The sequence below is a fragment of the Cnephaeus nilssonii genome (genome assembly GCF_951640355.1).
Source record: "Cnephaeus nilssonii genome assembly, chromosome: 4".
NCBI classification, from domain to species: Eukaryota; Metazoa; Chordata; class Mammalia; order Chiroptera; family Vespertilionidae; genus Cnephaeus; species Cnephaeus nilssonii.
In genome coordinates this window covers 100,789,951-100,815,913 of record NC_137075.1, presented here as the reverse complement: position 1 = coordinate 100,815,913, position 25,963 = coordinate 100,789,951, and the positions used below count along the sequence as shown (strand labels likewise).

At 52.5% G+C, this 25,963-nt stretch overlaps 1 protein-coding gene across 1 annotated transcript in view; it reads right to left on the bottom strand.

The window, feature by feature from the left end:
- RIN3 (Ras and Rab interactor 3) overlaps nucleotides 1-25,963 on the bottom strand; it is a 111,275-nt gene that overhangs the window by 70,020 nt on the left and 15,292 nt on the right. Inside the window, exon 2 of the mRNA XM_079768115.1 lies at nucleotides 8,512-8,713. Coding sequence (XP_079624241.1) covers nucleotides 8,512-8,713 — 202 coding nt within the window. The remainder of the gene's footprint in view (nucleotides 1-8,511; nucleotides 8,714-25,963) is intronic.

Below are 25,963 nucleotides of genomic sequence, written 5' to 3'. Positions count from 1 at the left end.
GGGGGGCTGGGACAGATTTGAGACGTGGCCCGCACATGAGGGGCTCTGGAGGACCGCTGAGATGGCCCTTCCCCCCTTTTCCCACCAAGGCCCACGGTCCTACCAGCCCCCAGTGATGCTCCAAATTCTCTGCCATTGTTATTATGATCATATTTCTTTGTTATTAATACAATGTTACTGTTAATGAAGCATTATAATAATAGTAACAGCTAACTCCTATCGCCTCCCTCCTCAGCCCCAAGCCCTAACGCCAGTTCCTTAGATTCCATGGTCTTAGTTAATTCTCTTACTAACGCCATGGGGGTGGGTGCTATTATTATCCCCATCTTATAAGGAAGGAAACAGAGAGCATTCAGTCATGCCCAAGGCCACAAGGTGAGTAAGTGCTGGCCCTGGATCTGAGCTCAGGCCTCAGCTCTGGATCCCGAGTTCCGAGCACCGCCCTACCCTCCGCCCAGCCCAGAGGGTGCCCTTGCCGGAAGGCTGTGTGCTCCCTGCCGGTGCCCGTCCCCCTGGGAGCAGCGACACAAAGAACCCCTTAGTCCTTGAATGGGGGTTGGCAATGAGTTTACCAGCCCCTCTCGTGGAGCATGCCGAGGCGTGAGAACTCGGGCGGACAGGAGGAGGGGTGGGAGGCTTCCGGGGGCAGAAATGAGGAGCAGGCGGGATGCTGCCTGCAAAGGGGCCCACCCTGGAGGGAGCCCTCCCCAGGGGACCCAGCAGGAAGGCGCTCACTTCCAGATGCCGCTGTCCTCTGCTCCGGGATGACCTGGGCTCCCAGCACGCCTGGCCTTGCTCTGAGCTGACCCCAGGAGCACGGGGTCTTTCAGAGAAAGGAGGTCACTCTGCCTCTTCCTCCGAGGACCAGTGGGAACCCGTAAGCAAGGGAAGGGGAGAGAGAGTGTGTGTGAGCACGAGCGTGGGGGTGATTGACGAAAATACATCTGGCCTTTGTCCCCCTTTCCTGGCAAAGCTTCAGAAATCCATGGAATTTCCTGAGTGTTGGGATAGAAGTGTCTTCTGCTATTCACAAATAGCCCCTCGCTACCACACCTGAGTTTAAGCTAACAGGTGACTCCTGGTGGGCCCTGAGTTTCAAAGGGGGTTGGAACTGCAGCCCCCTCCCTCCCCCCCCTGCTCCCCGCCACCCCCCGCAATAGACCTCTGTACCCTGAAGCTCAGAGGAGCCCCTGGTTGGTGACACATTGGTGTGCTAGGAGGGTGATGGGCAGGAGAGGGCCTAGGGCTTGCATGAGGGCTTGTCAGAGACCAGCCAGGGGAGCAGCCAGCTATGAGTTCTGTGGGCCTGGGAAATGCCGCGGCTTCCCTGAGCCTCAGTGTTCTGGTCCGCACATGGGGTTACGAACACCGAAGACCACCCACACAGAAGCAAGAAAGGAAGTCAAAGCCCTCAGGGTTGGGAGAAGTAACTGAGATACTGCACAGGAACATGCCCCGAGGGACAGGTGGGTCTCCACAGATGACCCCACCCCCACCCCGCTCAGGCTGGAGGGAGGGAAGAAATGGAGCAGGAAAGTCTGGGGCCCTGGGGCGTAGTGACGGCCTTTGTTCTTCAGTCTCCCGGTCCCAGGCTCCATCTAGAACCACACGTGTTTACTGTGGAGAGAAGAAGGAGGGGTTTCCTTGAGAGAGTGGGCCAGTCGATGGTACGGAGCCACAAGTTAAAAGAGCGGCTAAGGCCGGCGCTCCGACCCGGGCACCTGACACCGGGCATCACCCAGTTCTCACCACGGCCCTCTGGAGTTGGTACCGTTACTGTTCCCTCTGATGGATGAAGATGTGGGGCACAGACAGACCAGAGAAAGCCAGGGCCATGTGGACAGGAAGTGCAGACACAGGATGCAGACCCAGGTGTCACCGTGAGCATCTCGCTTATCTCTTGCCATCACCTGCGTTACCTACTTCCTTGGGGGCAGGTGTGAGGGGGTGGTGTGAGGGGTGGAACGCTCCTCTGGCTGGGCTCTGACAAGCCCTCAGTTCTGAACCCAAAGTCCCACTTCTGCCAGCATGGCTACAGCCTCACCTAGCACCTCCTCTGCCGTGGCCAAGTCCCAGGGGTTCTCATCTGAAGAGCCAAGAGAGGCACTGGGGGAAGGAGGCTGAGAGTATAAGAGACTGCTAGTTAGTGGGGGCAGGTGGGGAGGGGGCACTCACAGGTGCCTGCTGTGGGCGGAACTCCAGCCAGTGGTCTGCCCTGGCCACTGTCCTTTGGAATAAGATGGCCTGTCCCTCATTCCCCTTCAGGGAGGTTTAGCTGCTCAGCTAGTCACAGGGTCGCCTCTGGGAAGTAACCACAGTGTGAAAACAGTGTCCCTGTGCAGCAAAGTGGGGAAACAAGGCAGAGTAGTGACTCCTGCAAAGCATTCTAAGTTATGGCGAATCTCCTGGGCTTACACTCAGGGGAGTGCAGCCAAGGCCATTGCTAGGAGGGAGACCACCTGTGTGAGCTGTCTGAATTCCCCTGGTCCCCACCCTCACTGGATGCCCACTGGTTACCCTCTAAGGAGATGCTTCCCACAGAGGGGGCAAAAGTGCTGGGTGGGCCGCCCAGAGCTCTTCCTCCAACACCCTTGGGGGTTCCATGTGCAAATTCTCCGAGCCCCCCTTGCTTCTCTTTCTCTACCCCCTGCAGGTAGCTTTTGGGAGGTGCATTGGGACTCCAATCCCAGCCCTGCTACTCCTACTAGCTATGGGTCCGTGGGTGAGTTCCTTTTACTTCTCTGGGCCTCAGTTTCCTCATCTGCCCATGAAAGTAATCATATCCATTTTCAGAGTTGCTGTGAGGATTGCTGATCATGTATGTGAAATGCCTGGCACAGAATATGCACTTAAATGATAATATTCATTCATATAAACTGCTAGCATTCACTGAGCACTAAACCACATGCTAAGATTTTTATAGGCACTTTTATATGCATCATCTCATTTGATAATTATTTATAAGATGATCGTGATGATGATGTACCTTTATCCAAACAAAGAGATAGAAAAAGGACTCAAAGCCCATTCACTAAGTGGTAGATTAAAAATAGCCACAAATTCTTGCAGCTTCTCTCATCCAGAGGGAAAGTCTATTTCCCCCGACCTGCCAGGGTGACCTTGGGACTTGCTTGGACCAAAAGAATGCAGCAGAAGTGACGCTGTGGCATTCTGAGCCCAGGCCTCAGAGGCATGTCAGTTTCCACACTCACCCTTCGGACCACAGCCAGGTGAAGACCCTGAGGGGGCCTGCTGGAGCCTGCTGGCCCAGCCGACAGCGGGCACAACCGCTGGACATGTGAATGAGGTCATCTCAGGCCAGCCAGGTCGTCACACTGCCGGACGATGTGGCTGCATGCTGACCCCGGGAGAGATCGGCAGAAGAACCGCTCAGCAGAACTCAGCCCAAACTGCTGACCCACAGAATTGTGAGCAAATCCAATGGTGACTGTTGTAAGTCACTGAATTTTGGAGCAGTTTGTTAAGCAACAGAAGGTAGTGACATAGCCATCGGGTAGATAAACACGCAGCCTCAACCTCTGGGTACCCTCTTCCTCTCTTCCTTTTACGAGGATTTTGCGATAAGGCCCATGGGCCGGACGTTCCCACCCCAGGTGCTGTCCCAGCACAGTGACCTGGGGTCCTTCCCAGACCCCAAGAGGCTTTCGCAAAGGTGAGTTTAGTTTCACAGGCAAATGGCTGCAGTGCTGGAGGCAGGATCAGCAGTCCCGGAAGCCCCTCCCTGCTACCTTTGCCAGCGGGGGTTGGAAAGACCAGCTGATTTCAGTAACGGTTGGCACAGGGATGCTTAGGGAGAGAAGTCTGCAGCCACTGCGCCCCTCCTCCTCTCCACACAAACGTCTGAAAACCCAACACTCGATACTCTAAATCGTTTTGTGTTCACTCGCCGTTGTTGGCCTGGACAATCCCGAGCTGTCTGCTTTCCCACTTTTGCTATTTTAGGACTATTTTCCAGTTGTTTGGAGAGATTTTCTAATCAGGCCCATCAGGGCAGGAATGGAGTGGCTTATCTTCCTGAGGCCACAGGTGCAGGGGCTGCCGCACCTGTGGAGGTCGGCGAGCCAGTGGCTGGAGCCCGCTCTGGACGCACGTGGCCCACCTTCCCATGGCTGACGCCAGAGCTGTATCCTGCCACAGAGTGGAGTTTCTCAATCCTGGCTGCACAACAGAATCACCTGGGGAGCTTTTAAAGCCTATGGATGCCTGAGCCCCATTCCAAGCCAAAGAATTAGCATTTCTAAGGCTGAGGTTGAGACATGGTGTTTTTTAAAACATATATTTTTATTTATTTCAGAGAGGAAGGGAGAGTGGGAGAGGGACAGAATCATCAATGAAGAGGGAGGATCATTGATCGGCTGCCTCCTGCACGACCCCTACAGGGGATTATGCCCACAAGCCAGGCATGTGCCCTGACCAGGAATTGAACAGTGACCTCCTGGTTCATAGGTTGATGCTCAACCACTGAGCAACACCAGTTGGGCTGTGGTGGTTTTTTAAAAGCTTTTGAAGGCACTCACTCATTGCCGGCTCTATTCCTCAGTCAGGCTCCTTACCATCAGAGTGGAGTTTCCTTAGTTATGAACTCGAGAGCCCGCCCCCTGCTCTGCAGGGCTGTTGGAGAGATGAGAGACAGTGCTTGGCACAGAGCAGACCTGTAGTAACTGCTAACTGTGAGCTCTTCCCTGGCCCCAGCACCCGGAAGGGGCAAGAGAGGGGTTCGGTGACGTTTCCACCAAACTAACATGGATCGGAAGTGGCATCCTTGGACTCACACCTGGGAAGGGGCCCTGGACCTCCCACATGGCTGTTCCGCATCACAGCTCAGGTTCCTGCAACTCTTCAGCTCATCCTGAGCCACCCCCCACCACAGGCAATCTTATAGGGAGTCTGTCATTAAACACCACTGAGCCTGGAAGCAAGGACACTCCAGCAGCAATGAACACACATGGCCTTGTGATCTTGGTTTCAAATATTATCCTCCAATAAAAGGAATGAAGGCTCCTTGGAGAAATGGCTGGTTCTAGAACTGGGGCAAAAAAATATGAGAGCCCTGGCTGGTTTGGCTCAGTGGATAGAACACTGGCCTGAGGACTAAAGGGTCCCAGGTTCAATTCTGGTCAAGGGCACATTCCTGGGTTGCAGGCTCAATCCCCGGCCCTGGTCCAGGCATGTGCTGGAGGCAACCAATCAATGTGTCTCTCTCACATTGATGTTTCTCTCTATCTCTCCCCCTCCCTTCCATTCTCTCTTAAAAAAAAAAGAAAAGAAAATCATGGAAAAATATCCTTGGGTGAGGATTAACAAGAAAACACAAGATAAGCCTGGAGCATCTTGTAGTGACAGAAAGTAAGGGAGGGCTCCAAAAACTAATGAGCAAACAAAACCAAACACAATGGGGGCATGTCAAAGGGACACAGGAGCCAACGGAGAGACTCCCAGGGGCCAACGCTGGAGTAATTTGAGCAACAAAATAATGAAAGTATTGGATTGTCACCCCAAGCATAAAATAAATATCCAGAGTCCATATTGGTATAAGTCAATGGCTGAATAAATAAGTAAACAGGGAAGAAGAGACACATGTCTTTAGGCAGAAGAACTGCAAATAATTTATGTAGCTAATCAAAGAGGTGGAGTGTGACTTTTTCCTATGTGCAAGTGACTTCCTTCTGAAGAGGACAGCATGGAAGGGGAGAGGCGCAACCTTACAGGGGAGGAAGTGACACATAATGGTCTTAGCCAGGTGACCAAGGTCAGCATGGACAGTGACGAATCATGTTGCTAGTATTGAGAGGATGAGAATAACCCCAGTCTAACCATCGGACGACTCCCCGCTGAGGGGCAGTCCACAAAATGTCCGACCACTGCTCCTCAAAACTGTCAAGGTCGTCAAAAACAAAGTCTGAGAAGCTGTCACAGGTATGTGACATGCTGACAAGGAGACACGATGAGTGCATGGTGCCCTGGGAGGGATCCTGGCCCAGAACAAGGACATTAGGCAGAAGCTAAGGGGACCTGAATAAACTGCGGGCTTTCGTTGATACGGGTGTATCAGTCTTGGTTCACTCATTGGTACAAATGTGCCCTACTAATGTTAGATGTCAACAAGAGAAACTGGGTGAGGGATCTATAAGGGAACCCTCTGTACTCTCTTTGCCACTTTTCTATACATCTAAAACTTCTAAAAATAAAACGAACGCACAAAAACACCACTTGGGTGCAGAATGAGTAAAGGTGGGTTTTTGATTGCCTTGTTTCTCGATACACACACACACACACACACACACACACACACACACACACACACAATTGGGCCAATGTGTTCCCAGCTTATCAGAGAGAAGCAGGCTGCAGGGAGGGGAGACGGGGAGTGGTGAAAGGGGTGGACATGGTCAAGGTCACATAGATATTTGGGGGAAAAAGGACCTGGATCTCCAATCTCTTGACCACTGGCCCCAGATTGGATGAAGCACTGTCTCTCATTGGTGCCAGGAGGAGTGGGTCCAGGTGACCTTGGATGACCCTATGAGCTCTCACAGCCTGAGGACCACCCACACTGTATCTGCATCTTTAAAACACTGGAGGCATTGCACCGGGGGTGGGGGCGGGATTTTGGACAGTTCGGTGGGGGTGACGTTATGCAGCAAAGGGTTTCCCAGCATCACTGAAGACCACGCCATGCAGGCTCTGCTTTTCTAGCTGTGTGAGCTCAGGCAAGTGAGGTCAAGTCTCTGTGCCTTCGTTTCCTTACCTGGAAACGGGGACACTGATAACAGAGACAAATCGCTGTGAGGATGAGTAAGATCAGGCAAAGAGTGACGTTGGGTAAAGTTGGCCAATCTTTTGTGCAGAGCATGAGCTTAGGGCTTTGCTTCTGCTTGAAAATACAGCAGCTCCTGGGGCAGAGTGGGGAGGAAGGTCAGAGCAGGGAACAGAAGGGGCATCTGCTCCAACTCTGGGACTTGGCTGGAGGCCCCATACGTAGCAGGAATTCCTATTTTCAGGTACCATCGCCAACTCGATGGATTTTACCTCGTCCAAGGTGAGAATGAGTCCACTGACCAACTCAGCCCATGAACTCATGAGCGTGGTCTATGCCCCGGACACAGGGCAGCACCATAGGCTACATGGAAGGTGAGAACAGCAAAGTGCCCAATGGCTGAAAGATACGATTCCATCTGCATCACATAAAACATGTGTGTACTGCACATGTACAGCACAGGAGCACCCAGATTGCCTGGGGTCAAACTCCAGCGTGGGCCTCACTCCCTGTGTCACCCGGGGGAAGTCACTCAACGGTGTATCTCAGTTACCTCATCTGTAAAATGGGCAGAATAGTCGTTCCTGCCCCAGAGGGCCGCTGCGAGGACAAACTGTGTGGATTCTCGGGAAGAACTTAGACGCGTGCCTGGGACAGGAAGTAGTACTTAGTGAACATGAGCTGTCATCGATGTGGGACTCTCCATGGAAAAGGGCTGGAGAGCTACACATGCACTTCTAGCAGAAATGACTTCTGGGAGCAGACTGGTGGTTGCCGGGGCCTGGGGAGGGAGGAACGGGGAGTGACTGACGGCTAAGGGCTACGGGGTTCATCTGGGGGTGATGCAATGTTTTGGAACTAGATAGAGGTGGTGGCTACACAACATTGTGAATGTGTTAAATTGTGCATTTGAAAATGGCTACTTTTATGTTAACTGAATTTCACCTCGTGAAAAAAAACAATACAAACAAAAAGACTTGTAGGAGCTGGGTTCGTTGGAAAAAAAAAAACTGGTGGCAAAGAACTTTATAAGATACTCCTTTTTATTTTATCAATTTTGTCCAGTTTGATTTTTTTTTTTACAGTGAACACGCATATCCCTTTTACAATTAAACAAATTAACTGTACATTCTTTTTTAAAAGGGAAGGGGCACGTAAGAGAAACTGCGTGGGGTGGGTGGGGGTGGGTGGGGGTGGCATTGGGTGAGCGCTGACTCATCCTTCCTGCCCACCTGCCCGTCTCCCCGTGTGGGGTTTACCCTACGGGGAGGAAAGTGCTATTCATGGCTCCATCTCAAAGGGGGAAAGCGAGACTCAGCAAATGTAAGCACTTGCCCAACTCACCGAGCCTGATTCCAAAGAAATCTTGCGGCCCCATCACACAGCCCCTGTTTTCATGTGTAAGTAAGGGGTGTAAGATGACTTCACAGGTCTGTCTGCTTCTGGTTCTCTCTAGTCCCCAGACACCTGGCTTAGTTCTCAAAGTGTCAGTCCTGCCTCCGGAGCCCAAAGGCCCAGAGGGCCCACACCAGCCACACCCGCCCTGCTCCCCAGCGGGGACACCTGCTCTCCAAACAGAACCCAGCCCTCCCACCAGTCCCCACTCACTCCTGAGATCTGGAAAAACCACCCTGGTTGTGAAGCTAATAAACATAAGCAAGGAAAGCTAATGCGCAGCTCCCGGTAGCTGTACCTGCCCCACTGACCACACGATGGAGAGACCCCCGACTCACCCCGGCCGCCTCCCGGTGCAGGATCCTGGCCGCCTCCGCCCGGCCCAGGCCCAGCTGCAGCCACACCGGGCACGTTTTGACGAGTTTCTCCAGGACGCTGATGCCCCGGGGAGCAAGGCAGTTCTTCGGGGTGACTGGCGGACAAGGCCCCATGCCATCTTCCTCCTCCTCTTCCTCTCTTTTATCAACCTCTGGACCAGGACTGAAAACAGAATCAAATGGTCAGCCGATTCGGCAGCCCCTCGGAGCGGGGTTTAGAACCAATGGGGGTTCAATGCGACCTGCTGACTTATTTAGCATCTAGGAAGCCAGTGGCCCTCGAGGGGGTTAGAAATGAATGAACTCTTCACCTTTCAGTGCTTATAACAAAACTAGAGGCCCGATGCATGAAATTCTTGCAAGGGTAGGCCCTCACAGCCCCAGCTGCCTCGACCCTCGCAGCTCCCAAGGCCCCGCCCCCTGCACACTAGTTGTTCTGAAAGTTTGTTCTGGAAGGTTGTTCTGGAAGGTCGTTCTGCCATTTGGTTCATTTGCATATCAGGCTTAATTATATAAGACTAGAGGCCTGGTGCATAAAAATTCATGCACTGGATGGGGGATCCCTCAGCCCGGCCTGCCCCCTCTCACAGTCCAGGAGCCCTCAGGGGTGGGAGGTGACCCAGCAATCAGGGAAAGGTGATGCACCCATCACATCTCTGCTGCTGCCACTGCCGGCAGCGCCAGCTTTGGCAGGCCCTGGTTACCTGAGCTTCAGGCAGCCCTGGGCAGCTGGGCAGCCGCCATCCGAGGCTTGCCTGCACCTCGGGCCGGCCCTGGGCAGCTGGGAGCTGAGGGGACTGGGGGAATCCAGAGGCAGGCGCATGGAGCAGCCGGACCTGCCTAGGGGCGGGCCCAGCCATGCCATGCGCCTGCCTCCCCAGAGGGGCTGAGGGAACTGGGGTGCTGCCATCTTGTGGCTGTGGGCACTGCCATCTTTGAGGGCGTGGCAGTCAATTAGCATATTCCTTCCTTATTGGCTGTGGGTGCCGCCATCTTTGTGAGGGTGTGACGGTCAATTAGCATACTACCTCTTTATTAGATAGGATGGGTTAAACATACATAGAAACAACCAGCTATAGGACACACTGGAGTGAACATCACAATGTGAGGGAAGTAGCTAATCCCAACCCAGGGTGGGTCCAGAGGCCTGGGGGAGGGATGAGCCAGAGGGTGCATTTGAGCAGAACTCTGAATAGGATTTTAAAAACCTTTTTAATGAGCATGTAGCTTACACACAGTGAAATGCACAAGTCTCTAGCATACAGTTAGACACATTCTTACAGTGTCTATGCCTGTCGGCTACAACCCAGATCAAGACAGAAAACTGTGCTGTCCGATACCGTAGCTACATGTGGGAACTGAGCTCTGAAAAATGGATGGTCAAGCTCGGCCCGCATGGCTCAGTGGTTTCGTGTCAACCTATGAACCAGGAGGTTGTGGCTCGATTCCCAGTCAGGGCACATGCCTGGGCTGCAAGCTTAATCCCCAGTGTGGGGCATGCAGGAGACAGCCGATCAATGATTCTCTCTCATCATTGATGTTTCTATCTCTTGCTCCCTCTCCCTTCCTCTCTGAAATCAATACAAAAATAAATTTTTAAAGAAAGGTGGTTTGGGGGCCGGGAGTTTAGGGCACTGGGTGAAAAGGTGGAGGGATTGAGGCGTACAGATTGGTAGTTTCAGAATAGTCACAGGGACATGAAGTACAGCACAGGGAATATAGTCAATGACATTGTAATAACTATGTACGGTGCCAGGTGGGTACTGGAAATATTGGGGGGACCACTTTGTAAAGTACGTGATTGTCTAACCACAATGCTATACACCTGAAACGAATACAAACTAATATTGAATGTACACAGTTATTTAAAAAAAAAAAGTGGGTGGTCTGAGCTGAGACCTGCACACAGGGTTTTGAACACAACGGATATAAAAAAAAGACTATAAATAGCTCATTAATAATAACTTACGTTGATTATATTCTGAAATGATAATCGTGTAGATATACTGGGTTAAATAAAACATCAGTAAAATTAATGCCACTGATTTCTTTTTGCTTTCTAAATGTGGCTACTAGAAAATCTAAGACTACATATGAGGCTTGTGTTCCGCCTGTTGGACGCGCTGATACAGACATTTCCAGAAGTATCTCCTGGCCCCCTCCCAGTCAGCATCCCTGCCCCCACCAGGAGGACGTGACAGGCCAGGGCGGGCGAAGGAGGAGAGTCTCAGGCTTAAGAAACAGCAAAACCAAAGCAGAGGTCCAGTTTAAGAGATCTCAGACCCTGCCCGGAGAACCCCCCCACCCCCCACCCCCCACACTCTGATTCTAGAAAAGGAGGGAGGCATCTGAGTGCCTCAAACCCGGAGTCAGTTGGGCTGCGTGGTCTGTTTGCATCCTACCTGAGGGAGGGACTAAGTCTGCAGGGGTGAAGCCTTAATCAGACCAAAGCGGGTAGTTAGCTATGAAGCCAGGAAGGTGTGGCTCTTTGCCCTGTGAGTTCCTGTGATGCTGCCCAGGGTCCCCCATGATCAGGGTTGGCATTTGCTGTTGGGAGAGGCCCAGGGGGAGGGATGAGCCAGGATGGAGCCACTTCCTGGGGCGTGGGGAGGGGGCAGAGGGCAGCAGGACCCAGAAGTCCTGATAAGGGAACAGCATTTCCTAAAGAGGAGGGTGGAGTCCTGGTGGTGGTTGCGGAGGGGGGGCGGGTGAGGGGGCCCTGGGAAGTGCTGGATTAAACCGTCCAGCAGAGCTGTGCTGTGTTAAGCAGGTGGGTTTTGCAGGGACCTGAGCAGGGAGATGTGAGGTATGAGGGTCACTGTGCTAAAATTCCTCCTCTGCCGCCCCCACCCCCAAAGCCTCCGAGGCCCTCCCTCTCATGGATGCTGTGTGTGCTTACGGGTATTTACGGATTTCCCTCTGGGTCCACACAGAAGACGGTGCCAGGTTACCAGGACAACAGGAGTGTCCCAGGCAGCAGCGGGCACCATGGGGCTGGAGCGTGGGGGCAGCAGGGCAGTCCCAGGGGTGTCCACAGGCTGTGAAATTGGGGCCTGGTGGGTCTCATTTGGAGCTCAAGACCGGGGCGGCCCAGCTGATGTTGATGTAACCGCTTCCCAAGCCCTAAAGTGTGGCTGCAGCATCTCCTCTGGGAGAGAAGTTAAATCAGGGGAGGCAGAATTACCCAGAAAACAAGCACTTCGGGGCCCATTAGTTTCCTCTAACCCCTCCCCGCACCCGCCCCTTGAAAACCAAAAATATCTTCTGGCACCAAAAGGCTTGATGATCACCCTCAAATCTCCTCCCTCGGCCCAGGGCCTCCCTGGGGGACAATTAGGAGTCTAATGGCAGCTGGGACGAGAGCTATAGGCTCCTTTCTGCCCTGCCACAAACTAGGCAAGTCCGGTCCCTCTCAGGGTCTCAATCTCCTCATCTGTGCAATGGGCAGGGGTGGCCGGGAAGATTCCTCCACTGGCTGAGTGGCCCTGGGTGACGCCTGGGAGAAATGAGGGGGTTTGCCTCACATTCATCCATACTACGGATATTTTCTGAGGGCCTGCAAGTGCCCGATGTTGGTCTAGGCCAGTGGTCGGCAAACTCATTAGTCAACAGAGCCAAATATCAACAGTACAACGATTGAAATTTCTTTTGAGAGCCACATTTTTTAAACCTAAACTTCTTCTAACGCCACTTCTTCAAAATAGACTCGCCCAGGCCGTGGTATTTTGTGGAAAAGCCACACTCAAGGGGCCAAAGAGCCGCATGTGGCTCGCGAGCCGCAGTGGGCCGACCACGGGTCTAGGCACTGGGTTAGAGCAGAGAACAAAATGATTAAAACACACACACACACACATACCAAAACCTAGTTATAGAGCCAGGAAGACGTGGCTCTTTGCCCTGTGAGTTCCTGTGATATGGCTCAGGGGCACCAGTGATCAGGGTTGGCATTTGCTGTTGGGAGAGGCCCGGGGGAGGGATGAGCCAGGATGGAGTCACTTCCTGCGGGGGTGGTGGTGGTGGCGATGGACAAGGACAATGAGTGACGTAGCGGATGTCAGATGATGAACAGTGCTAGCGAGGGGAAGAGAGTCCAGACACAGGGCTTACGTTATCTGGTCTAGAAAAAACTGCAAGGAAGCCAGGGAGGTGGCAGGAGCTAAGGAGGGGGTGAGGTCAGCATGGGGAAGGACAGGGGTCCTTGTAAGGATTCTGGGAGAGTTGGCTCTAAACCCATGTACATGGAGCCCTAACTGGTTTGGCTTATGGATAGAGCGTTGGCCCTCGGAATGAAGGGTCCCGGGTTTGATTCCAGTCAAGGGCAGGCTGGTTGATCCCTGGCCCTGGTCTGGGTGTGTGCAGGAGGCAACCAATCGATGTGTCTCTCTCACATTGATGTTTCTCTCTCTCTGTCTCTCCTCCTCCCTTCCACTCTCTCTAAAAAACAATGGGAAAATATCCTCAGGTGAGGATTAACAATAAACAAATAAATACATAAACCCATGTATGGGGACGCCTTCCCCGGGTTGCCCTCTAACAACTGGCCCACGCCAACCCCCAGGCTTCTTTGGCAAGAAATGGGCCCATTAAGTCCTAGTGGGGACCGGAGAGTCTTCGAGAAGCCACAGAGATGAACCTGCACCCCAGCCCCCAGCTCCCTGGCAGGGGGGCACGCACTGCTTTCAAGATGACCAAAAAGAAACTCTGCCCCAGGCTCTAGTATCCCTGGGACTGTGCCATCCCTCTCTAGCAATCACACCCTCCCCTGCTCTGAAGCCTTCAATGGCGCGCACTGCCTAAGGAATCAGTCCAATCTCCTAATACTGAAGATATTCCTTTTCTGAACAGCACCTCCCTGGAGACTCCCCTACAAAGGGCTGTTCTTCATCACCCAGCAAAAGCTGCCCACCTGGGGCTCCTGCAGGTTCTCTATTACCTCCTCCAACATTCTCCCCAATGGGAGGGGGGGGCCAAAGGTTTATTGGATTGGACCCAGAAGGCAAGAACCATACAAGAAAAGACGGATAAATCAGATGCATCACAATTTAAACTTGTGCCCATCAAAACACCTCATTCAGGAAAATGAATACTCAAACCACAGGCGGGGAGAAAATATTTGCAAAGCATGCATGCAACAGAGAACAAGCAAATTAATTTATAAAATGGGCAAAAGATTGGGAGAGCCCTCAAAGAAGAAGACATACAAATGGCCAAAAAAAGCAGGTGATAGAGCGCTCACCTCATTAGTCATCAAGGAAATGCAAATTGAAACCACAATGAGATACCACGTCCCAACCACCAGCATGGCTAACATTACAAAGCCTGCCACCATCACATGGTGGAGGATGGATGTAATCAGAACTCTCCTACGTTGCTGGGGAGAATGCACATTGGCACAACCACTTTGGGAAAAGGCAGTTTTTTATAAACCTTAACATACACTTGCCCTCTGGCCCAGCCATTACAGGCCTACGTGTATACCCAAGAAAAAAGGAAAGCGGATGTCCACTCAAAGACCTGAGGATGGCCTCGCCAGTTTGGCTCAGTGGATAGAGTGTCAGCCGGTATACTAAAGGGTCCTCGTTCGATTCCGGTCAAGGGCATGTACCTTGGTTGCAGGCTCCTCCCCGGCTCGGGCCTTGGTTGGGACTCGCGCAGGAGGCAACCAATTGATGTATTTCTCTCACATCGATTTTCTTACTGTCTTTCCCTCTCTCTTCCACTCTCCCTAAAAATCAATGGGAAAATATCCTCGGGTGACGATTAACAAAAAACAAACAAAAGACCTGAAGCTAAGCGCTCTCAGCGGCTTTACTCATAATAGCCCCAGACTGGTCCAGGGGTCCACCGATGGGAGAATGGACAAACAGATGGCAGAGTGGAACAGCAATAAATACGCAACTACAGATACACGCCCCCTCATGGATGACCCTCAAAAGCTTTATGCCGAGTGAAAGGAGCCAGATGCAAGAAAATTCATACTATATGAATCCATTTATATGAAGTTCAAGTGGTATACTCAGTATGTGTATTTACATTTTATCACGTGTAAATTTTACACCAAAATAATAAAAGAAAACCATAGATAAGTACTGGACTCCAGTTAATGATATGCATTCTAACGTATTCATGGGGTGCCCAAAACTTTCTTTGAAATGCAAAAAAAAAGAACACCAAAAAAAAAAAGGTAGATGGATAGAGATATGTAATATACAAAAACATTCAAGGTAAGTGAGTGTTTACTGCAAAATTCTTTCAACTCTTCTGTATGTTTAAATTTTTTTATAGTAAACTATTGGGGCATAAAGTTTGCCCCATCCTTGAAGACCCGTTCAGAAGAGGCCTGCCTGCTGTTGATAGAAGCCCTAGGTTTGAATCCAGGCTGTGTGATCTCTGTCCAGTTACTTTACCTCTCTGGGCTTCAGCTTAAGCATTAAAAAAAAAAAAAGACTAATAATAATAGTCCTACTAGTAGAGTTGTTGTGCAGATTTGATAAGATGTCTCTCAAGTACTTTGCTCAGCACACACAATCATAGTCAATGTCAACTATTGTTTTTCTAGTTCAGATTCTCCTTTCTCTCTTCTTGCTACAATTCTCCCACGTGGTAGCCTTGATTTTAGGACCTAGCGCATTGGATAGAGTGACTGAGGTATGCATCTGTGTGCGGCACTCAGCTTATACCCACGATAACATCTGGCCCCAGAGATAACCCACAAGTTCAAGTGCCTGGGAACCACATGGCTTGACATGCAAAAAGACGTCAGTTTGTTTGGGCACAGAAACACCCTGGGAGGGTCCCTCTGACACAGCGAGCCCAGCGGGTGCTGGCTGTCCCAGAAACCTTGCGATGACGCGTGCCATAGAGGCCATCGTGGCGGCTCTGACTAAACCACCGGAGAGGCCAAAGGCTCTTAAGATACTGCTTTCCAGGAATTGTCCACGCCGCTCAGCGTCCTCCTCTCCCGGGGGCTGGGGCAGCCGTAACAAAGGCCTGTGCAGGGCCCCTAAGAGGTGGCTTGGCAGCTGCGGGACCTGAGCGGGGAGAGGATCTCTAAGTGTCAAAGGCTGCAGCAAGTGGAGAAGTTAGAGAAGGAACAGCTGAGGGGCGGAAGGTTTGGGTCTCGCTTGGGTCACAGGAGCAGAGAAGCCCTGAGGAGACAGTGACAGGGGCACCTGCTCTGACCCGACCAAGGAGGGGTCACGGGGCCGGGCAGCTGCACCTGCTGACTTGGGTGACTTGAGCACCTGTGACTGCACGATGCCCATGGCCATGAGGGTGGCCATCAGGCTCTGGCAGGATGGCACAGCTGGGGATCCCCGGAGCTGGCACCGGGTCTGGCTCTATTTTAGGGCCGTGATTACTGTTCTACAACAGCCTGGTCACGTCAGCGCTAACTGCCAGGACCATCGCGGAGCCCACACGGAACTGGATATGTCATCCGCCAGCAGAACCAGTGACCCCGACACCCACACCTCCCTTCTCAGCAGCCAAACCCCGCTCAGGGCCCTGCAGAGGCAGCTCCGGGGGCCTCGGCTGATTAATGGCACTGTTGGTGCAAAAACATCAAGCCTCAGAAACTTGAGGGCAATTCCACCGGAGAGAGAAACCGTTCCAGGGCTAGTTTTCCTTCTGCTCCTGGGGACAGAGCCCTTAGCTCGAACCTGCCGTGCTGGCAGCCTCTGACACCCCAGGCTGCACCGCCCAGCTGCCAAGGTAAGACATGCGGGGGGACCCCTGGACTGGGGCCGCAGGGACCAGGCCGGACTCAGCATCCGGTTCCTGGGGGAGATTTCCTCACTGGCCCCCGGACGGAAGGAGTACACTGGCATGGCGTGTCCCCGGCTTCCTGGCCTGGTACCTGTGTCCCCGCCACAGGCTTATGCAACGTGAGTGAGAAGAAGAGAAAGATCTGCTCCGGGTGGAGAGGCATCCAAGGGGGCCGCTGCGCGCAGAGGCAGAGCCCCGAGTGTGGCAGCCCCGGGTGGGGCCCCCTGGACGCTGAGTGTCTGAAAGGAAGGCGGGAGGCTTCCCAGCTGTGAGGATGCGGCTCGGGGCCACCTCTGCCCCAGGGCAGCCGCTCAGGAAGTTCCAACGGTGCCTCGCGGGGGAGAGAACTGAGGCCCCTTGTGCAGACTTGGCAGAACCCCAGGGAGTGTGGGATGGAAGGGGAGGACTGGGAAAAGGCCACCTCCGTCCCATCCACCACCCCGACCTCAGCTGGCCGGCCTCCAGCCACCATAAGACCAAGGGAGGGGCCTGGTCCCCAGGCTCTCAGGGCTCCAGGCCCGCAGGGGCAGGCGAGGCTGCAGTGGTCCAGGCTCAGGTGTGGCCCGATCCCTCTGAGCAAGGAGTGTGGGCACCAGACAAAGCCCCTCTCTCCAGTGTGAAGTGGCACCTCTTTCTCAAGCTGGGACAGGACCATCCAGCGGCCCGGGGAGGAGTGTTTCCGGACTCTGACCCTGGAGCCTGAGGCCACGCCATGCCTCGGCCCTCCCTCCCGGGTGAGGGGGGACAGTTGCTCACTGCCACCCCCACACCTTCTCCTCTCCCTTCTCCTCCATGCTCACCGCTGCTCATCCATTCCCCCTGCACAGAGGGGAAGGGACCAAGAAGATGGGGCAGGAGCGGGGGTGGGGGATGTCACAGGAAGAGGCCTTGACCTCTCAGCTGACATCCTCTCACTGCAAATTCAGTCCGAGACTCGGTGCTTATTTCACACAATCTGCCAGCCTGAAGATAAAGAACTAGCTCTCCCACCAACCCCGGCCACATCCCAGCCATCGTGACCTTCGGCGGGGTGTTTAACCTCCCCAGGCCTCAGTTTCTCATCGGGACAATGGAGCTGGTAAGGCCTGCCCCTTGTAAGGTGCATCAAGCAGCATCCAGCACACAGGAGCCCCTCAAACAGGTGGTTATTCTAGCTGGGGTAACCATGTGTATGGTCATGCCTTTTCTCCCAGGAACACCTGTTGCTATGGCAACAGCATGAGACCTGGCCTGAGAGAGGTGAGAATCCATCAGCTCCCTAAAAGCCATTGGAGTACCAAGGGGGTAAAGCACCCCCAAGAATGAAAATGGTTGCACCTACTCAGAAGACAACCTGTCAAAATCTATGAGATGGGGACCCCGGAGCCCAGGCCCCAGCAGCCCCCCTCCCAGGACGCACTCAAGAGCACAAGGCAACCATGAGGGTGGTCACTGCAGCAGCGCTCACACTGAGAGGTCGGGAACAACCAATGTCCATCCACAGAGAAGGGGAAGCAGGCTGGGCCTCATCCACCCTGGACTGGCACACAGCTGCGAGGAGGTAGAAACCAACGCCTCACCATTACATCTCGAAATCCTGTGTATAGCACACGTTGATTTCCTGATTTTGACCCCGGTGCCGAGGTTAGTAGGACAATGTCCTTGAGTTTGGGAAATCCCCACTGAAATAAATGGGAGTAAAGGGGCACAAAGCCTGCTTCTTTCTCTCACAAGGTTCAGGAAAACATGAATGGGAGAGAGAAAAAACAAGCAGGTGTGACAAAATCTACACTAATAAAAGAGAAACATGCTAATTGACCGTACCTTCGTGATGCCCACCAGCCAATCAGGAGTGAGTATGCAAATTAACCCAACAAAGATGGAGGGTTAATTTGCATACACAGGTGTGGAGTGGCCGGGGGTGGGGTGGGACACAGGTGTTCCACACCACCCCAGCTGCTCGGAGCCTCTGGGCAGTGTGGGAAGGAGGAAAGGTGGCTCCAAGCCAGAGCAGAAAGGTGGCTCCAGACAGAGTGAAGGCAGTGCCAGCAGCCAGGGGAAGGAAGGCCCATTCTTGCATGAATCTTTGTGCATCGGGCCTCTAGCATTACCTAATAATAGACAAACATGTAAGTTGACCATTCCTCCGCTACACCCACAGCCAATCAGGAGTGAGTATGCAAATTAACCCGACAAAGATGGCGGATTAATTTGCCTATGAAGGCACAGAGCTGCTGGGCGGGGCAGGACGCCTGCTATGAGGGGAATCAGGGGCGGAGGGAGCTACAGGAGTCATGCTGCGGCTGGGAGCAAGGACTTGCTGGCTCCTGGGCGGCAGGAGCGGGGACCTGCAGGCTCCTGGGCGGCCAGGAGCGAAGCCAGGGGAAGGAAGGCCTATTCTTGCACGAATATCATGCAACGGGCCTCTAGTGTTAATATAATTGGTGAATCTGGGTGAAGAGTGTCCACATGGGGATTCATGGGTCTATTCCTGTAACTCTTCTTGGAGTCTGGAGTCATGCCAAATGAAAAAATTTTTTAATCAAACAAACCCAGAAACCTAATGTTAAGTGCCAGGAGCAAATCACAGAAGGAATAAAACCATGTAGATGAGGTATAAAAACACACACAACAGTTCTGTCTTAATTGTGGGTGCATACGTACACCACAGTCAAGATGGTAGCCCCTCTGGGAGGGGGTGGTGAGGAGAAACCGGGATGGGAGGGCTGTGAAGGAGGCCTCAGCCAGTTCTATAATGATTTACTGGTTTTGAAAAGATCTGAGGCAATATGGCAAAAGATAGGATTGAACAAGGCTGGCGTATGGGTACTCAGGGTGTTGTTAGGCTTTTCCCTAGATTTCGCTGTGCTAGAAATATTTAATTAAACAGCAAAATGAAACGCCCACGTACACACACCTGTTCCCAGGTCCCAGAGCCTGGCACAGCCGAGCAGATACGGCGTGGGGTTCTCAGGCACCAAACTCATCAATTTCTCGGAGATGACTCCGGCTATTTTTCCTTGGTGTTCTCAACTCAGTCTGGAGCCTGGGGGCCAGTGTTGGAAGTAATCAGGATGAGTCCACCCAAAGAATCAGCCCCAGGGACTTTTTGAGAAATCCTAGGAGAGCTGCCACAGAGGTCAGCAGAGCAGAGACAGGGAAAGTCACGGGTCATTTTTCTGCCCTGTGGCAGCCACGGGACTTGGGCCAGGAATAGCAGCCGGTGCCAGAGGAAATGATGCCCTGGAATTCCCGATTGCAGGTGAAGATGCTGGCAGGGATCTGCAACAGCCTGGCAGGAATCTGGGGCTGGAGAACTCCCGAGGCCCTGGTGTGATGACAAAGGCCGGCCACTCCGTCCCTCCGTGCCTCAAGTGTCCCGCTCTGTAAGCGGGGAGACTGTGCCCCTACCTCAAAGGTCGTGTGTGGATCAAATGGGAGAGTGGAAGGAAAGGATCCAGCCGCAGCTGACCCTTAGCCAGTGCTAACTACTAGATGGGATGGAAGCTCGGGGACAGTTTGTGGAGGAAGCCAAGACCCTAGGCCCCAGGGAAGGAATTCCGGTTGGTGAGGGAGGAGGATCTGAGAATGTGTGGAGGGCAAGCACACCCGAAGACCAGTGGGAACACTGGGTTTGGGTCAGTGGTGAGCCAGTAAAGCACTTGTCTCGGACCCAAAAGAATAAGCCCTGATGTGGAGTGTTTGCCAATTCCCATGGTGTCAATACTCCCACCATGGCCGATATGAAGCTATCAATGGTTTAACAAGCACCTTGCAAAATTCCTGAGTAGATACAGTAGGTCTCTGGGCATCGACCAGCTGCAGCACCATTGGGATTAAGGCTGCCCTCGGCCTCCATTGTTCCCCTGCCTGGAGTCCTCTACCATCCCCATACGCGGTTGTTGGACTCGAGGGGATCACATTGTGGAAATGAAGGGAGGTAAGAGCTGTTGAGCTGCGTAGTGACATGGCAAATGCTGCACTCACAGAACAGGTGTGACACAAAGGGAATGGCACTGAGCTCCGTCTCGGGAGACCTGGGTCTGGTCTGTCCTCCCCTCTCTAGGTTCAGTGAGTGGCCTCTTCAGAAAAATGAGACGGTTGGACAGGATCTGAGGCAGCAGGTAGGTTGAGTTTCCATGTGAACCCAGGTGATTGGCAGCAGCTGCCCAGATGGTTATGCTGCAGGCTGGTCAGAGAGAGAATGTCAGGGTCTCTCCGTGACGTCTGCCCCAGGCTCTGCACCGTTACTGACCATGCCCAGACCAGGGATGGAGGTCCTTCCAGCACAATGAATTCCATGGCTCTGTGACGCACCGAACCTTGGCCAGACGCCACCTCAGGCTTGTCTGCTAAGCCAGGCTGGCTCGGCCCCGGCAACAGCCCGGGAGAAGGTGGGCGGCCAGGCCAGCTCCTCGGTGGCTTCCTCTCTGCCAGAAGCTTCTGCCTGGACGTGTGGGAGCTGAGCCGCAGCGGCCCCCTGCTTCGTCTCTGGCCCAGCCTTGGGTGGACTCAGGACCAAAACCACAGCTCCCGGCTGACCGTGGCGGCCATGTGGGGATGGGAGAGAAACAGCTGGGTCCGGAATCAGACTTTCTCGCACGCATAGTGGCAAACCCATGGCAAACGCCCCCAGCCCAGGTCCACAGGCTAAATACTGACACGGGCCTTGGAGGATCCATTCTGTGTGACCAAGATCCCTGGGTTTCTCTTGCCCGGACACCAAAGGCCTTCTATGTTGAGGGGGGCACAGGGGCGGCTTCAGGCCCCGGACCCTCAGTGTGTCAGCCTCGAGGAGCCTGGGGCTCAGCCTGTGGGCTTCTGCCCGCAGCTTCTGGGGGAAGCCAGCCCCGCAGGCCTTCCGGACCCAGGAAGTGCTGAGCGCCGGTCAGGCTGTCTCGCTTGCACGTCACAGACCACATCAAGGGGTCTAGCAGTCAAAGGCCTTCCAAGTTTCCGCACCTGTGTGTGCTGCAGGCCCTGCTGCTCGGCGTGTGTCAGGCCCGGCCCGGCGCCCAGCCTGCCTTCCAGGAGGACTGCTGGGTGCACAGCTGTCCCCTGGGGGTTGTGCCTGCCCAGATGAGGCCTGGTGGAGCCTGCGAGGGCACCAGCTTCATGGCTCCGGGCCTTCCTGGTGGCTGCTCCCACTATGCCAGGCCTACCCCCCAAAACTCCTTTCTCAGCCGCTCCAGTCACTGCCTCACGGCTTCCCTCTGCCTGCCTTCTGGCCCTGGCTGCTCTGTGCTCTTGAGAGCCCTAGACACCCTAGCCTCCTGGGACCCTGGTTCCTCCACCCTCCCTCTGTGACCTCCTCTGGCTCGCAGGCCCCTGACCCTTGAACCAGCCTAACCAGACTCAGCCTGCCATGCTGCTGACCCTCCCACCCGACACCAGCTGGGCTGGAACCCTGTCCCCAGTGCTGTGTGCGATGAGGCACTGAGTGCTGGCCGGGGCTGTGTTGACAGTAGTTTAAACACGGGCTCAGGAACCAGGCAGCCTAGGTTACATTCCCAGTTTGGTTGCCTTGGCAAGTGATTAAACCTCTCTTTGCCTCAATTTCCTTACATTTAATATAAGTATAAAATATAATACTTGTAAGTATAAGCATTATATTTTATACTTATATTAAATATAAGTATTGCTACCTTATAGGATTGCTGTAAAGAGTTCAGGATAGCGCCCATATGGCAAACATCCCATCATGTTATTATCCATACATTCATCTAGTAAGTATTTATTGAGCATATACTATGGACCAGACACCACTCTAAACTTATCATAATAATAATGACAATAATAGTTACACATAGTGAAAAAGCAGCTGACATTTCTCTCCTTCTCTGCCCCCAAAACAATCCTTAGAAAGTTCACTAAACATAGACATGGTTACTGGAGAAGACAGGATTTGGGGGGCTAGTTTCCTGACTGGGACTGAAGCTGGAGGCAGCAGGGATATAAGAACCCCGGTTAGTAAGGGCACTGGGCAGGCCCCGTGTGTCTAGGTGACACATGGACGGTGAGATGGGCTGAGGCCACCTCTGCAAGGAGACAGGGAGGGTGACCACGTGGTGCTGCTGGGGAGTGAGGGACTGAGAGGCTGATGGGCAGGGGTGGAGGGAGGCATTTCACCCCACACCCTTTGTACCTTTTGAATTTGAGCCCCATGACTCCATCACCTATTCAAAAAAGAATTAAGCCCAGCTGGTGTGGCTCAGTGATTGAGCATCGACCTATGAACCAGGAGGTCACTGTTTGATTCCTGGTCAGGATACATACCCATGTGGCGGACCCGATCCCCAGTGTGGGGCGTGCAGGAGGCAGCCGATTCTCTCTCATCATTGATGTTTCTAGCGCTCTCCCTGTCCCTTCTTCTCTGGGACCAATAAAAATATATTAAAAAAACAAAGAATTAAAACAATTAGGCCTTTTGCCTCATTGCTTCAGAGAGAGCAAGAGGGGTGGGTCACTAGCAACTCTACTGCAGCCATGGGAGAAAATCCAGCCGGGCTCTCATTCGTACGGGAAGGATACAGGCTCATTAAGCTGGACTGAGTGAACATCCAGGAATGGGTTATTCACGACATCTACCTTACCGCAGCATGTGATCTCTTTGTATATAAAATTTTAAAACTGCAAATAATAATAATAATAACAACAACAACCAATTTGGGACTTTGAACAAGAAAGGTTCTCGTTAAGGGGATTGCAGGTGTGGAACTGAGCTTTCTTGTTTGGGCTAAGATTGCACATTGGAGGTCATCTCCCTTCTGGAATCTATCTCAAAGACATATTTTAAAAATGTAGATTGCCCAGCTGGCATGGCTCAGTGGTTGAGCGTCAACCTATGAATCAGGAGGTCATGTTTCAATTCTCGGTCAGGGCACATGCCCGGGTTGCAGGCTTGATCCCCAGTGTGGGGGGTGCAAGAAGCAGCCGATCAATGTTCTCTCTCATCATTGATGTTTCTATCTCTCTCTCCCGCTATTTTCCTCTCTGAAACCAATAAAAATATATTTGAAAAAATGCAGATAACATTTGACGGACAAGGATGTCCACTGCAGTGTGATTTACAGTCGCCCAGAACTGGAAACAAATGGTGAGCAACACCGCTTGTCACACGTCCAGCTCCTCCCCTAACTCTGCGTCCCAGTGACAGTCGCTTCTACTGCTGTGTCCAGGCTCAGTACGGAACGTGTGTTCAATAGAATTGTGTTAATGATCGAGTGGGTCAGGAAATATTAGTACTATGTAAAATTGGAAACATTCAACCACTTCTGGCCTACCAGGGAAGCACGTTTAGATATTTAATCTAATGCAAACCCAGGATCACAGATCTGTCAAGGTAGAGTTGCACATGTCAAAAGGATGCAGAGACAAAGATACTCACTGGATTCATTGGAGCCTTGTCTGAAATGGGGAAATGACTGGAAACAATCTAAATGCACACCATAAAGGGACCAGTTAAATGAATGGATACTATGCAAGTGTTTAAAAAAAAAAAAGAAAGAAAGAAAGAATGAGGAAGGTCTCTTGTGTACTGATAGGGAAAGGTCTCTGGGGTAAGTGGTTAAATGACAAAAGCACACAACAGTAGGCATACTGTGCTCCCCTGTTGGGGAAAAAGAGAAATGACTGGTATTTGCCTAAAGAAGCTCTGAAAGAAGGCACGAGAAATGAATAACTAGCAGGCCAGGTGTGGGAACAAGTCCACAGGGCACGACGGTGGGAGACCTTTTCACTATTCATTTTTTTAAAATTACACTTTTATTGTGCACCTGTGAATGTATCACCTACTTAAAAAGTAAACTAGTAGTGTTTCCAGAGATTTCTGAGGGCCAGGCATTGCTCTAACTGCTTTTGCATACATTAACTTCCAGTTAATCCTTTAAGACAACCGTATAATTCTGGTTATCGTCCCCATGTTACAGAGGGGGAAACAGAGACACAGAGAAGCTGAGCAGCTCACTAAGGCTGTGAAATTAGGAAGTGACAGAGCTGGGATTCGAACCCTGGCAGTCTGTGAGTGTACAGTCCCATGACTTTAACTCCTCTGCCAAATCCCTCCAGATGCCTGCTTGTGATGTAAGATTAAACCTGACAAACATACAGCAGGAGAATAGAGAGATGGGAGGGTAGATCTTGCCCACAGAGTGGAAGACGAAATGCTGTCGAGGTGCGAACTCTACACAAACGGATCTACAGGATCTGTCCCATCCCAACTCAGACCCAAAGGTGTTCTGTGAAGAGGCACAGAGAGATGCAAAGGACCAAGATATCAAAGACACGTGTGACGAAGGGGGTAGGGTTTGCTCTGCTGGATACCAAGTCTTGTTCTAAAGCTACACCGATTAAGACAGAGAAGTAGGTCAGCGGACCAGACTAGTCCAGAAATACACCCACCCATACACAGTCACTTGATTTATGTGTGGCCACGGTGGAACACTGCAGAATGGACAGTCTTTGCAACAAAATGTGCTGAGACAACTGGGTAGCCACATGGGGAAAAAGAAACTTGACTCCTCTTCACAGCGTCTACAAAAACCAGTTCCAGGAAGACTGCCCTGACCTAAGTGTGCAAAACAAAACGGGGAATCTTTTGGAAGAAAATAAAGACTGTCTTCGTAACCTGGTGGACGAGACTTCTTAATAGCACGCGTGCGCGCGCGCGCGCACACACACACACACACACACACACCCTTAAAAGAAGACTGCTGAGTTGGACTGCATTCAAATGAAGACTTTCTGTTCATTAAGACACCACGGAGGGGGTGGAAGTCCAGCCCCAAGTGGGAGAAGATATCTGTAACCCACACAACCAACCAAGGGCTCAGAACCAGCGTACACACAGAGCTTCCACACACCCATAAGGGAAAGATGGAACGAATAAAAAAGTGGGCCAGGGGCTGGGACTTGGCACTTCACACAGAGGACATCCAAATGGCCAACAAGTGTACGTGAAGCTTCTCAAAGGCGGGAGGACGCGGGGACCCTGGAATGAGGACGACAATGAGCAGAGCGTCACGAAGACCTACTCCGCTGAGGTCTGGGGGGCACGTTGAGGCACCAGGGGCCCTGCTCTGCCGGTGGGAGGTGCTCATCCTGCGGTTAGGAGACCCTTTTCTCCTTGTTCACACTTTTCTGTACATTCCAAAATTTTACACCGAGTGTGTCCTATTGTGAAGACCAGAAAGTAATGGGTGAACATTTCAGGGGAAACAATAAACATGGAAGAACAGGTGCCTAGGGCAGAGTCTTCCCGAAGATCAACTCCATCTGGGTCTCTCCCTCACACACAACAAGGTAGAAAGTGCTGGAACTGGACAAGCTCACCGCAGGCCCCGCTGGACTATCCCTCAGCCACGTGGACTAGCCAAGGGCACCGGCCGCTATCCTAGGGAACAACCTGGTCCAACACTCCCCTGACCTGTGGCCCATCAACCTTCTCTGAACCTCAGTCTCCTCCTCTGGAAAAAAATGGGAACCAGCATCCTGCTACCCACAGGGCCAAGGAGCTGAGCAGGTCACATGGCACTGCGTATGAGGAGAGGTGGGAACCTAGACCCAACGGGTTCCAAAAAGTAATTTTCAGCTTAGGGCCTTCCCAGTTCACGATCTGGCCACACCGCCGGGCGTGCTGTGCGCGAAGGTGGAAATGTTTCCCGTCTGC